This window comes from Arachis hypogaea, chromosome 3 (genome assembly GCF_003086295.3).
Source record: "Arachis hypogaea cultivar Tifrunner chromosome 3, arahy.Tifrunner.gnm2.J5K5, whole genome shotgun sequence".
Classification (NCBI taxonomy): Eukaryota; Viridiplantae; Streptophyta; class Magnoliopsida; order Fabales; family Fabaceae; genus Arachis; species Arachis hypogaea.
Window position 1 is genome coordinate 30,039,072 of NC_092038.1, and position 13,127 is coordinate 30,052,198.

The 13,127-nt window shown below is 31.6% G+C and overlaps 1 protein-coding gene across 3 annotated transcripts; it reads right to left on the reverse strand.

Moving 5' to 3' along the window:
• Nucleotides 1-1,604: 1,604 nt before the first annotated feature.
• On the reverse strand, nt 1,605-8,834 carry LOC112790092 (adenylate kinase 5, chloroplastic). 3 transcript variants are annotated; one of them, XM_025832319.3, is made up of 19 exons: nt 8,504-8,834; nt 8,316-8,417; nt 7,792-7,920; nt 7,562-7,696; nt 7,058-7,204; nt 6,075-6,149; nt 5,856-5,976; nt 5,580-5,626; nt 5,342-5,470; nt 4,527-4,562; nt 4,375-4,455; nt 4,126-4,264; nt 3,852-3,931; nt 3,532-3,597; nt 2,700-2,729; nt 2,497-2,606; nt 2,002-2,139; nt 1,876-1,905; nt 1,605-1,782 (listed from the first exon to the last, which is right to left on the reverse strand). In XM_025832319.3, exons 1-19 carry the CDS (start codon nt 8,687-8,689, stop codon nt 1,758-1,760), a joined length of 1,806 nt encoding a protein of 601 aa, XP_025688104.1. In that variant the 5' UTR covers nt 8,690-8,834; the 3' UTR covers nt 1,605-1,757. The 3 variants fall into 3 exon arrangements, with proteins under 3 accessions (XP_025688104.1, XP_072088795.1, XP_072088796.1); XM_072232694.1 differs by having other exon boundaries at nt 1,605-1,800; XM_072232695.1 differs by lacking the exon at nt 1,876-1,905 and having other exon boundaries at nt 1,605-1,800; nt 1,987-2,139.
• Nucleotides 8,835-13,127: the final 4,293 nt, after the last annotated feature.

Consider the following 13,127-nt stretch of genomic DNA (forward strand, 5'->3'; position numbering starts at 1 on the left):
TTTTGTTCAATATCATTTTCAATAACCCTGTTTATTTGTTATAAATAATAACATTTTAATTGTGAACTCATTGCAAGTAGCAAATGTTTATGTATTCCTCTTTTTTAAACGGTTCTATCTAACAATCACAACCAAAATTAATGTGCTTCCACAATTTACATTTATGTGTTTCTCTTTTTCAAATTGTTATTCCACATCTACAATATTGCTTCCACAATTTACTTGGAATGGATTATCATTCTTTGACCATGTCTTGTTCTCTTTGTTGTAGAAGGATTTGCAGTGGTAATGACAAACGAGAAAAGTTAATACCCAAAATTGCTAGATTAAAGAAGCGGAAAGCAATCCTTTCAAAGAAATAAAGACAAAAAGATATATTTAACATATTTTTTATTGCACCTTTCTTATTTTATTGTAAATTGATTCATAAGGTGATTTTGATACCTATTTTGAAAATGTAGAAACACAATTATTTGAAACATTTAGATTTATCCAATTTAGACAAGTAAGAATGAGAAGAAAGCAATATCTTCGGTCAAAGAGGAGTGCCAATTTAAATTCCACTTTAGGTTAGTAAAAAAAGTCTTATAAAATATTCAGTTATGTTGAGCAATCCTTTCAAAAAAAAAGGAAGACAAAACGATATGTGCCTCCAGCATATGATTATGCAGCTTGGTTTGTTTAACATAATTTTTATTGCACCTTCCTTATTTTATTGTAAATTGATTTATAAGGTGATTTTGATGCCTATTTTAAAAATGTAGAAACACAATTATTTAAAACACTTAGATCTATCCAATTTAGACAAGCAAGGATGAGGAGAAAGCAATATTTTTGGTCAAAGAGGAGTGCCAATTTACCTTCCAACAAAAGATGAAAATCAACCAATCACTATTTAGTAAAATATTTTAAAAAAATTAAAACAAAAAACTCTTATCTATTATATTCAATTGAAACATCAAGTACTAATTAAATGTAATAAATATACATTAAAAGTGTCATAATAGTAATAATTATAAAAAATTTCAGTTAGTACAAAAGATGAAAATCAACTAATTACTATTTAGTAAAATATTTTTAAAAAATTAAAACAAAAAACTCTTATCTATTATTATTCAATTGAAACATCAAGTACTAATTAAATGCAATAAACATACATTAAAAGTGTCATAATAATAATAATTATAAAAAATTTCAGTTACAAATATTCAAATTCTACAACTTATACATATTAAGACTTTTACTACTCTTCATTTCTTAATCTCATGCTAATTGTCAAAAATTTCTTAAATTTAATGTAACATTTTTATATGTTTTTCATTCTCATTCATTTATTCTTTTAATTATTTACAAACAAACAAAAAACCACAAAAAAGATAAAGAGTAGCCATTAATGCAAATCGAAAAATGAAAAAAAAAAGAAAATATAATTTTGTATAACTCTAATATAAATAACTTATGTCTTTTTTAAAAATAAATAAATTCAAAATCTATTTATAATATATTCTCTAAAATATTTTTAATATAACATTTATTAAAATATACTATATAGTATAAAATAATCTACTTCTCCGCGCATTGCGCGGGTCCCATTCTAGTAGTGATTAATCTTAAACAAGCCGATGCACCAGTAGCAAGTTGCACAGTTCAAGCTCTGACATCGACATTTTCATATAACCAATCCGCGATGATAAATTACATAGAAAAAAACCCGATCATGGAGCCAGGTAAGGATAACCCACAGCTCTTCACTTTGCTCAAAAAATACCGCTCAAAAAACCCCTACAAAACAGAGCGACACTTCAATATACAAGGCTAATTATAGTGGACTGAAGATAATAGCTTTAGAGAAAACGGTTAATGGGTGTAACAAACCAAATCCCCGAGCCCTTCCTTGTTTCGTTTCTGCAAAAATTTGGGACAAACAATAAAGTCATTACAAAAAGGAATGGTTTCATAACATTCAGCTTAAAGAAAAAAAGACACATATGTTATTGTTACCTTGGTTTTCCTTCAAAGGCGTCGTTTATTTCGTCGGTAGTAGGCCTTTCAAGAAACGTCGACAAAATGACATACTTCTCCTTCCCAGATGGGTCATCAACTCTCTTGTACAACTCATAACGGTATGGATAAGACATCCTAAATCATAAGTGAATTGCAGCACTATAGTTAGATGTCATACTTCTGCATTCCTTATTCTAATTCCAACTTATTCTAATTCCAACAATCGGTTAAAATTTCCAGATAAGCAAGGGAATATATTAATGTTTACTAATAATAGTAACCAGATGACGAGAGTTAAGTCGAAATTTTTTCTTATGGAAAATGTTAAATTTGATTTTATTTATATCAAGTAAGGCATTTAATAATATCTTCTAGATATAGTTTCAGTAAAACCATCTTACTAATTATACAATCTAATTAGAAGTTTAGTGAAGAAGAATGATGGGAAGCAATATAAAAGCACAATCATGAACATATATGCTGCCTGCTAACCTGATAGCTCCCATGATGGGGTACTGGGTTCCCGCATAATAAAGAAGCCGGAAAAAGTAGCAACTTTCAAAAGATGCTGCATACTTGAGTCTCTGGTCTCGTCCCATTGTCTAGCAAGATTAAGATGATAGATATATAACCTTACATTTTGTATGATAAATGGTTACCACTTACCACCAAACTGCTGGGCACTAAGTACTTACTTGCATAATACCACTAGAACCAGGTAAATCCTGAACTCACAGAAACCCAGAAGTGTGTCAGTTTAAGATTAGAATAACTAATGTGTAAATAATGTTTAGAGATAGGCTGTTAGCTGCAATACAAATGTATTATGGTCTTGGGGAAGATTTTGAAAGCAAAAATATATTCTGTAATGAATTAAGAAACTATATCTAGTTTGTAACGAATAACTCCCTTGGTATCTTAAATCATAAAATCTCATTTGCAATGTGTAATTGGTGGTTTCGCCACTTAAAAGCATGGGAATATCAAACAGCTCAACAGAAAAGTGTGTGGCAAGAACTAATTTACTCAGTTTTGCGAAAATAGATGCAATCTAATACAAAGAGCTCCAACAATCGCAACAGATGCTCCAAGAATAATGAAAAGTTTCATATCTACCACCACCATAGTCACCATAATCATAGCCATCATAAAATGCATCTCATATATAAAGGATAGGCTTAGCAATTAGTTAGTAGTTATTATGTTGGTCATATTTTACATATCTCAGGACTTAGTATACTGGTTTTCATTTTCATCATTTTCATACCAGTCTCTTTTTCCCAGGTTTTTCATTTTTTTTTTGTGTAAACCACCAGGGTTTGATCATCATCATCATCCTTATTATACCATTTACATGAGTTGGAATGAGATCTTGCTTTAAGGTGGAAAATGCAGGTGCCAAACCACTTGAACCAACCAATCATTCAATAGGTAAAAGGTATAACAAAAATAGCAGATAACTAGTAAATTGTATAAAATTTCATTGAACAAATTTGAAACTATAGCAAAAGAAACTGAAAGCAAAACCTTAAGCCTGGCATTGATTAGGATAACTGGTCTGTGTTCAGCAGCATTTGTCATTGCTCTCAGATCCTGAACATCCCGTCTCAAAGATATCAGAGTGGAAAATTTGTAGACAGGAGAAAAACATGTACTTCATCCTATTCATAATGAGAGTCATTTTTCCTTTCCAAATACATTAAAAAAAATTCAATAGGAAAAGGCAAAAAAAGGAAAAAAGACGCTCATCAGATGTGGTATAATCTATAAAAACACAGGTACACACACAGGCTTGGCAGATGATATCACTAGAACATGTCTGTAAGACTCCGACTCTAGCATCTTACATCAATGATACAATTCCCTACAGCATTTTGAGGAGCAACCAAGATATACAAGTCATCTTGCTCTTCAACCTCTGCAGCACCTGTGTTTGAAAATACAGGAGGAAATTCTATGCTTAGGCATGTATCACAAGAAAAAAGGAAGAGTATATCTGGTATACTAATAATCTTTTTCTTCCCACATCATGGCATCCAAACAAGCATCAAGTAAAAGTGTAAAACACAACGAATCTAATAAAAAAAGCAGTGTCACAGAAGTTACGACACAAATATTTACCTATAGAACCAATATTAATGAAGGTTCCTTTTGCACCATAATCACCCCAATCCATGAACTCCAGAATTTGTCTACTTCCGGCAAGCTGCAAAGGCATTCCAGCAAGAGCACCTTCTCCCATTGATCCTTGTACACAGACCTGCATGATGATGTAAGAGATAGTTTAAACTTTAAACAACACTATGTATAACATTTTATTCTCTAGAAACAAAAGTCTTATATGTTAGAAATACCAAACAAGTCGTTTACCTTAACACGTTTTCCATCATCAGCAAATGAAAGGGCAAGACCTCGAACAAGTTCCATCAAGGTACCTATTCGATAAACGTCCTATACGCCAAAATATATTATCAAATCAAGACATTTAAAGGAAATAAAAGGAGAAAAAAAGTTCACCATACCATTTCTGGGTTTAATTCAGGAATGTTTATGTCCACCTGTTTGATGGAGTAACAAATAAGCAGACATCAGCTGTGGCAGTAGGATATAAAGAAATACCAGCTTTGGCCAAGTTATAACATAGTCTCTCTATGCTTGCTAAAATAATTCAAAATTAATTCCTTTTAGGGTGTGTTTGGAATCCCTAGGAATTGGAAATGATTTGATTTGTAAATCAAATCTTATGTTTGGAATAGATAAAAATTAAGAATTGATTTGATTTTTAAATCCATGGAATTTACAATATAGCTAAAATCAAATCTCTTTATTTTTTAGAGGATTTGATTGGAGTTGAAATGATTTGGTGTGCTAAAAATGTAAAAAGCTATTTTTACCCTTTAGATATTAGTATAAGAGAAAAGGAATTTGGAGAAGGGAAGAGGTTGTGGTTGTGGGATGTCCAGTGGCGGTCAGCAGTGGTCCAGTGGTGGTCTGGCAGTTGTACAGCAGCAGTCCGGCGGTAATTATTGTAGTGATGAAAAATCGTATGGTAAATAAAGGATAAAAATGTAAAATCAAATTATTATATCAATTTTTAAATCAAATCAATTCCTATTTTACATAATTACTTCAAAATACAATAATTCATCTCCAATTCAATTCATTTCAAATCAAATCAATATCAAAATTATTTTGTTCTAAACACACCCTTACATTTGAATATCAGCTAAAGAGAGCAGAACTAAGAATGACAAAGTTAAAGTTACTAAACTGGTTACTCATTCAAATAATAGGAAGCACTATATACACTACAAGTATTTCTGATAAAGTGCCTTACCTTCAACCTAGTTTTTCCATCATCGACAGCCCGTTGTGTAGCTTTTATCACATCATCGTAAAAATATTGTCTGATTTCTCTTGAGTGGGGAATGTTATTTAGTCTAGTAGGAATCCCTCTCCACTTATCCTATAACAAGCTAAAGCAAAATAAGAAATAACATACAGAGGAGGGTTTCACAGAACATGAAGGAGTACTAATGAAGCCAATGTCTTTTAAAATGTACAACCATCTCTACCTGGCTCGAAGACCCTGATCCCTTCTTTGTATCAAGAATCGATTTTTCTGAACAAAAAGAAGTTAGCAAATTATCTTAATTAGTATGAATTTTTCAGACTTAACTCTCATCAGCATTACCAAGTTTCAAATTAATGTATATCCACATTTTCATAAGAAACTGAAAAACAGAGAGATGGTATCAGCTAGATATAAGTTGATGAATGATATGCAAGCAAACTATAATTTTATGAATTCCCTACAAATATACAGCAGGGTAAAGTTCGACATATGCAACCTAATGTTCTTTGAATCTCCGTGCCTCCAGATTTCAATATTTTCCCTTTACTCTGTTGCAGTTGTGATAGTGAAGATTCGACTTCTTTGAAAACTTCCTCCTTTGAACGGCTGCCATCAATCTGAGCATATGACAATAGATTGTAAGTGACAAAAAATCCCACTGGTTCACATTGAGAAATGGAAGCAAACACAGCAAAGAATGTTAATATCAAAAGACCTTCTTTGTTATGTTTGAGTAGGAGGAAGATGCGGCTTCTGCATTTTGTTTATATATTTCTAGGCGTGATTTGACCTGAAAAGAATCAGATTAGTATACATAAGATATTTCAGAAGGATACCACATTGGCTTAACAGCAAAATCCTTAAACTACAGCGCAACAAGAAGCTCAAACAATTCTCTTTCAGAATGATTAACTTTATTACTATGTTCTCTTCATCTAAAATAAGCATAGAAAATGGAAAAAGGTAATTCAATAATAAGCTATCATTCGCAAATGACTTAAATGAAATTATACAAGGAAAGGTGATCCCCGGAAAAAATTTGGAAGAGTCATAACTCATAACATTAAATACTCAGACAGATACCTATGTTATTAAGAAACTACAAGTGTTGTTCCTTTAGAACTCATTCCTTCTCTAATTTTAGTAATGATTTTCATGTTTGTATAACTAAACATTGGTACAAATTCAATATTTGGTGAAAGTTATTGAATGTGTGCAATATCTAACATAGTTTAGGGATAACTTATTATCTTCCTGACTACGCCTACTTTGCCAAAGATGCAGTAGAAAGATATGTCTAGTGATTGATATTTAATTCCAGGAAGCCAGCTAGATTACTATAATGTGATAAAGTAGGACAAAGGTTTCCAAGTAGTAGCAAACTAGGTAGCAGATACAGTGACACGGAGGGTACACACAACATGAACACAAAATTAAAAATTGTAGGTCATAGGCACAACATATTTTAAATAATTATTTTCTTTTTCAAGTAAAAAAGCCTTTTTATTCATAAGATCATATAGAAAATCTCCAAACTCTAACTGTCATTCGCTGTAACAGGTATGGATCATTTCATTTTGAGTCAATTGTTCATGATTGCATTTGAGTACCCAAAACAGATAAATTTTGAGCTGGTTCATCTTGGTAAGCTACCTAAAAACACCATTAAAGAGAAAAATAAAAGGGTAAAAGTCATACTTTTTCCTCAGTGTCATCAGGACGCGTGACCAGCCTGGCTTTGATTTCTTCAGATTCCGGTGGAAAAAATTTTAGATGATATATTTTCCCTGTCACTGGGTCTAACCTTCTACCAACACATCTGTCGATCAGAATTTCATCAGGAACCTGAGTATTAGAAAACTTACTAACTCAGCGAGGAGACAAAAATATTTACTTTTGCTTAATACACATGCATGTCATACATATTGATGATAAATAGTATGGCAGGCTCATTTTTTGTTCAATAAGTAAATAACACAGTAGTATCATAATATGGTTATGCATGCAGGTAACATAAAAATTTGAGAAAGGAAGGGAGGACTAAAGAACTTATTGTACTTGCCAAAATAAATAAATAAATAAATGAATATTAACTATACATTTTGCAGAAGGAATCTTGGCTTAAATTAAGAAGATTGTGTAAATTAATAAGAAGCATAGGAAATTAATTCTGTAACAATGTCAGTAGTAAAGTTGGCATACATCTAATACAATATACAAATCAGGTCGTATCTGCATTTTCTCCAGACTCTCAGCTTGGGAAGAAGTCCGAGGGTAGCCATCAAGAAGCCAACCCCTTTGTTTTGCATCTTCACGAGATAATCGTGCTGCCACCATCTGCAATGAATAAACAGATAAATAAAGCATGCATTTTCAGCATATAAATGTAGGGTACAAAATGAAATTGAAAGGGGAAAGGATTTTGAAAATACAGCTGTCACAATTTCATCGGGAACCAAACGACCAGAATTCATGAACTCCTTTGCTTTGTTTCCAATTTCCGTCCCAGCTGCAACTTCTGCTCTTAGGAGATCCCCGGTTGATATGTGCACCAATCCAAACTGCAGAATAACACAACTTGAGCAACACTACAGCATATATTTCCATTATTACATAAATTAGTAAATAAGGACTTTTTTTATTTAAATAAAAAAACGCAACTACTTGATTTAAAATGTAAAATTGTTTTTAACCTAAATTAAACAAATTCATGAAATTCAGCTAGTACATGTTCAACAACTTACCTGCACACCAATGTTCATGAAAATAAAAAGGTAATGAGTGCCTTAAGAACAAGATCAGTGATCATAAAATATTTTTTATTTAAATAATATACTGAGAAAAACTATTAAATTTTTATACCAGGCAAAAAAAAAATGAAGCAGTGTAATCCTCCCTAACATTACGCCGATGATAGAGAAGAATAACAAATGTGAAACATGGTGAAGTAAAGGACCTTTTGGACAATCAATTCACATTGAGTTCCCTTTCCTGAAGCAGGTGCACCAGATATCATAATCTTCAATGGCTCGCTGGTGGAACAGTTCACTTTCAGCGCCTTATCAAAAGAAGAATGCTTACGGGTCAGTGAAATAGAAGAAAGCGTGGAATAAAGAGAACCGAAAGAGGAAAAAAAATGTTAACCTTGGGTGATGTTAGTGCAAAATGGTTATGAGTGCGGAGAGGTGGAGTTTGGAAGGAGAAGTGGCGGAGTGGCAGCCATGCGTGACGGGATGAAGAAGGTGAAGAAGCAGAGAGAAGAGAAGGAGAGGGAGAAGGGTGGAGAGTGGTGGTGTGGTGGAAGGAGGAGGAGGGTGCAGAGTGCAGCATCCTTGTGTTGAGTGTTGAGAGAAGGAAGAAGAGATTTTGTAGAGACTTGGCATTTAGTTTAGTTCAGTTGAGTGGCTGAGGCTCACACTTGACCCGCACCACCAAGAAGCAACAACGGCCACCAACTTCACCAATCTCTAATTTCTGGCTTTTTTTTTTTTTTTTTTACTTATATGACAGTATATTAATTATCAAATGATCACCATTTTACTACTTAGCTAATAATAATTTACATTTATATTTACATAAATTTATACATATAAAGTACATAGTTTGTATATTTTTCAGAAGTAAAATTTATTTATTAAAAATAATTTAGTATTTATGTTAACTAATTATCGATTAAAATTACTAAAAACTGATAATTCCTAAAATTTTTTATTATTTCAATTGCTACTCTTTGCCGCAGCCGACAATTTATTTGAGTAAATTCTTATAATAATGCTTAAAATTTATGCAATTATCCAATATGGTTATTGAGATTCTAATTTTATCATTATAGTCTTTCAGATACAGTTCCGATACTAGGAGTGTTCGCAGTGCGGTTTGGATCGGTTTTGAGTCAAAAATTTATTCGATTCGAACATTAATTTTACTTGCGGTGCAGTTTGGATTGGATGCTTTTAAAAAAAATCCGATTCGATCCAATTTCAAGCGGTTTATATTAGATTGGATTTACGGTTTTTAAATTAAAAAAATAAATATATATAATAAGTCTCAACATCAAATTTTAAATAATCAACAATGATATAACAAGTCTCAATAATATCTTAAAAAGTCAACTATAACATAACGATAGAAATAAAATTATAGGTTAGTTAAAATAAATAAATAAGTAACATTTTGAACATAAAATATTCATTAAATAATAATAATACATGAATAATATAAAAATCTATAAAAAATTGAACATATTATAAGTGTAATTGTAAATATAATAATAAAATAATAATATTATAACATATTGTGCGATTTGAATTAGATTGGATCGGTTATGAAAAGTAGATCCGAAATCCGATCCGATCCAGCAGTTTGTAAAAAATAGAATCCAATCAAATCCGAATTAGTGCGATTTTGATCGGTTTTCGGTTTGAATTGGATTGGATAAACAGTTTAATTTGGATCAGTTTGGATTCGAACACCCCTACCAGACACTATAATGGTTCGTAAACATTTTTTCGATTATGAGTCAGTTATCGCCTAACTGACTTGGCATTACTGTGCCACGCTAGAGGGTGTTAAAATATTGTCATTTTTGTTTCACTCCCAAATTTAGAGAAAATGATGCCGTTTGGATTAAACAGAAACACTCCACTCGGTTTCTCCACTTTCGAACTTCCACTCCTTCTTCTTTTTTCAGCAATGACATTGCCGTAGGGTTCTGTGGATGAAGTCAAAAGTTTTGAGACAAAAAAAAAAAACATGCGACTTAAAGACTGAGTTAGTCGTTCATCTCCTCCATTTTTTATTTCCCAAAAACTAAAAGATCACAAAAAAAATCAGAATCAGAACCTAATTTTCCCAATGAGTCAGTCAAAAAACAACACGAATCAATAAATCAGATCCTATCCCACGCCTCGAAGACACAGATCTCAAAGATTGTCACCTGAAATTCGCCGCCACGATTTTTTCCAATGACGATGACGAGACCGCCAGAGATTGCGTAACAACCCCTGGCCAGTCGTAGTCGAGGAAACCTCCGATGCCGTGATCGAGATTGAGTCGAAGAACGAATACCGAGCTTACGTGATTGAGAAAGGATGTGAAGTCAGGGGCGACGAGGTAAAGGTCTTTAACAATAACAATGACGACAAAATAGAAGAGATTGTAGACGAAATTGTGGTTGGAGAAGGAACTAAAATGAAAAAAGATGAAGAAGAACCTTGGTTTTTTGATGAATTGCAAAGTTTGAAAATTGAAAAATCTTGGTTTTTTGTTTTCATTATAGCTAGTTTCTTTCTTAATCTGTTATTAAGAAATCATACTTGTTTGTTTTGTACTAATAAAGTATTTTGTAAATTTATGTTAGAGATTCTTGTAATCATGCATTTGTGGTGGAGAAAAGTGATGGTGAAGAAGAGAGATGAGAGATGAGAGATGAGAGATGAGAGATGAGAGAGTGTAGGAGAGGGATGAAAGAATGTAAAAGAAAAGATCAATTTAGATTTAGCCTGACACATAATAGCCACATCAGCATTGAAATAGTTGAGTTATCATTGAAAATAAGCCTAGAGATCATTATAGTATCCAAAGCTATATCTAAAAGACTATAATAGTAAAATTAAAATATAAAAAATTACATTAGATAATTTCGTGAATCTTAGGAAGTATTAAAGAAATTTACTCCATCTTATTTTGTTGTAGCATTGCTGTTTCAGAGGCACAGAACCAATGTGACTCATGTCTCCCAAAGAAAGTGTTATGTGTTTAGGAGGCATGGACCAATTTGACTTCTCTAGACTAAACTTGATTTGCGCTTTAGTTCTCTTATCCCACATCCAATAAGTCAAGTAGACCTCTCTTTCTCCTCTCATTTCATATTTTTGCTTCTCTCTACGAAAATTCAGTTTTTTTTTTTTTTTCTAAAATTTTTCTCTCAACATTCTCTTAAATCACATTAAGGTTAGTAATTCCTTCATTTACTGTTTTATTTTTAGTTATAATTGCACACATCTATTATGATTATTTTTATGTGTATATTAGTTTAGGTAGTTTAGACAATTTTAGAGTTATGAATGATTTTGTATGACTTTTAAGATAGTTGAAATTAAATATTTTACATAGATTAAATTAGGAAATCAGAAAGTATGTTATTGTTTGAATGTGTTATTAATTTTAGATTATATTTTTGTTTGGACGAATTTGCATGTTGTCATATAGTTTTTAAGATTGTTATTTAGATTTTATTTTTTATTAGATTAGGTTAATTTAGGATATCATTGTGTTAGGATCGATCTACATGTTATTTTATTATTACTAGCGTTTGACTCATACAAATGCAAAGGACCACAAAAAAATTTTTCACCACATAAATTTATTTATTCCTGAATTTTCTAACTTTTTATCATAAGAAGGTTCTATAAAAAGATATTCGAGAACAAATTTCTATCATCTGTTCATACAAAAATTCGGCAATAACATAAATTCAAATATTTATTTTTAATAATATTATTTAAAAAGAATATTAAGTCATCACATGGATAATATTCAGTTATATTCTACAAAATATTAGTCCCCTAAATGAAGTCAATAATAGAAACACATATATCTTCCACAACAAAAGAAGTAGCTAGTAGATATTGGTAGAAATTAAACCTAAACACAAAAAAACAAAGGAGCCAAATTACAATGCATGCTAATAATAAACAAAGTGTGATTTGTCCCACATCCACAAACACTTCACCATAAGTCCTGGTTGAGAGATGCAATCTTTTTGAAGTAAAGAAGAACATAATTTTCAATTTAGTTTGAAGGATACAGATACATTTATTATTGAACAAGGATATATAAAGGAAGTTGTTTTAAGACTTGCAATGGCATGTAAGACATAACCAGTTGAACTCTTAATTAATAACATCACCAAAGTACTTTTTTTGTTTTTTATGATAACGTTCAAATTTCACCACGCAATAAAAGTGCCCACAATCTTATGAAGAAGAACTGCACCTTCCAATATATATATGAACCATATGGAGATGCCAAGGAACCACAATTGAGCTTAGAAAGAAATAATGAAACCGAGGTTGCAACATTAATAGTGTCCCCTCCTTCTTCATCAATTTTAACTTTTAACATTAGTGTCTTCCCATTCAAGTAAGTCCTTAAATGAGATTGGTTAACAACCCAGGACCTTGGCTCCGGTTTCACCTCTGACAAAAATTGCTATCCACAAAGTGAAATCAAAAGCCTCTGAGAATAACCACTCAATCTCACTCAGTACAGTATCATTTGACTCAATCCCCTATTGAAACTTTAATTCTATTTTCCGAATTTCTTTTATTTTTCCCCAAATCGAAATTTCAATGTTCTAATCTGGTCCTCCACTATTATTACCTATTGTTATTACTTTTACTGTCATTAACAAATTCACTGCGTCTTAATAGTTAATACAGATCAACTACATCTCATTCCACGTGTCCATAACTCATGCAAGACACATGATATGATTGCCTTAGCCACCTTAAGTCCTTGGTCATTACAGACGTACCCATATGATTATATGCTTCAGTAAATAGCAAAATATTTTATAAAAACAAGATAAATCTCATACTTTTTGTTTAATAACTGGCTATTGTAAGTGTAATTATTTATTTAAACCTTCAATTTAAATTTGAACACTCAAAGAACAAAGTATATACTTGATACGTCAATAATTGAAAGAAAAAATTATCATTCATCTCTATTTTGTAAGTGCTAAACACAGTACCTTAGTCAAAAT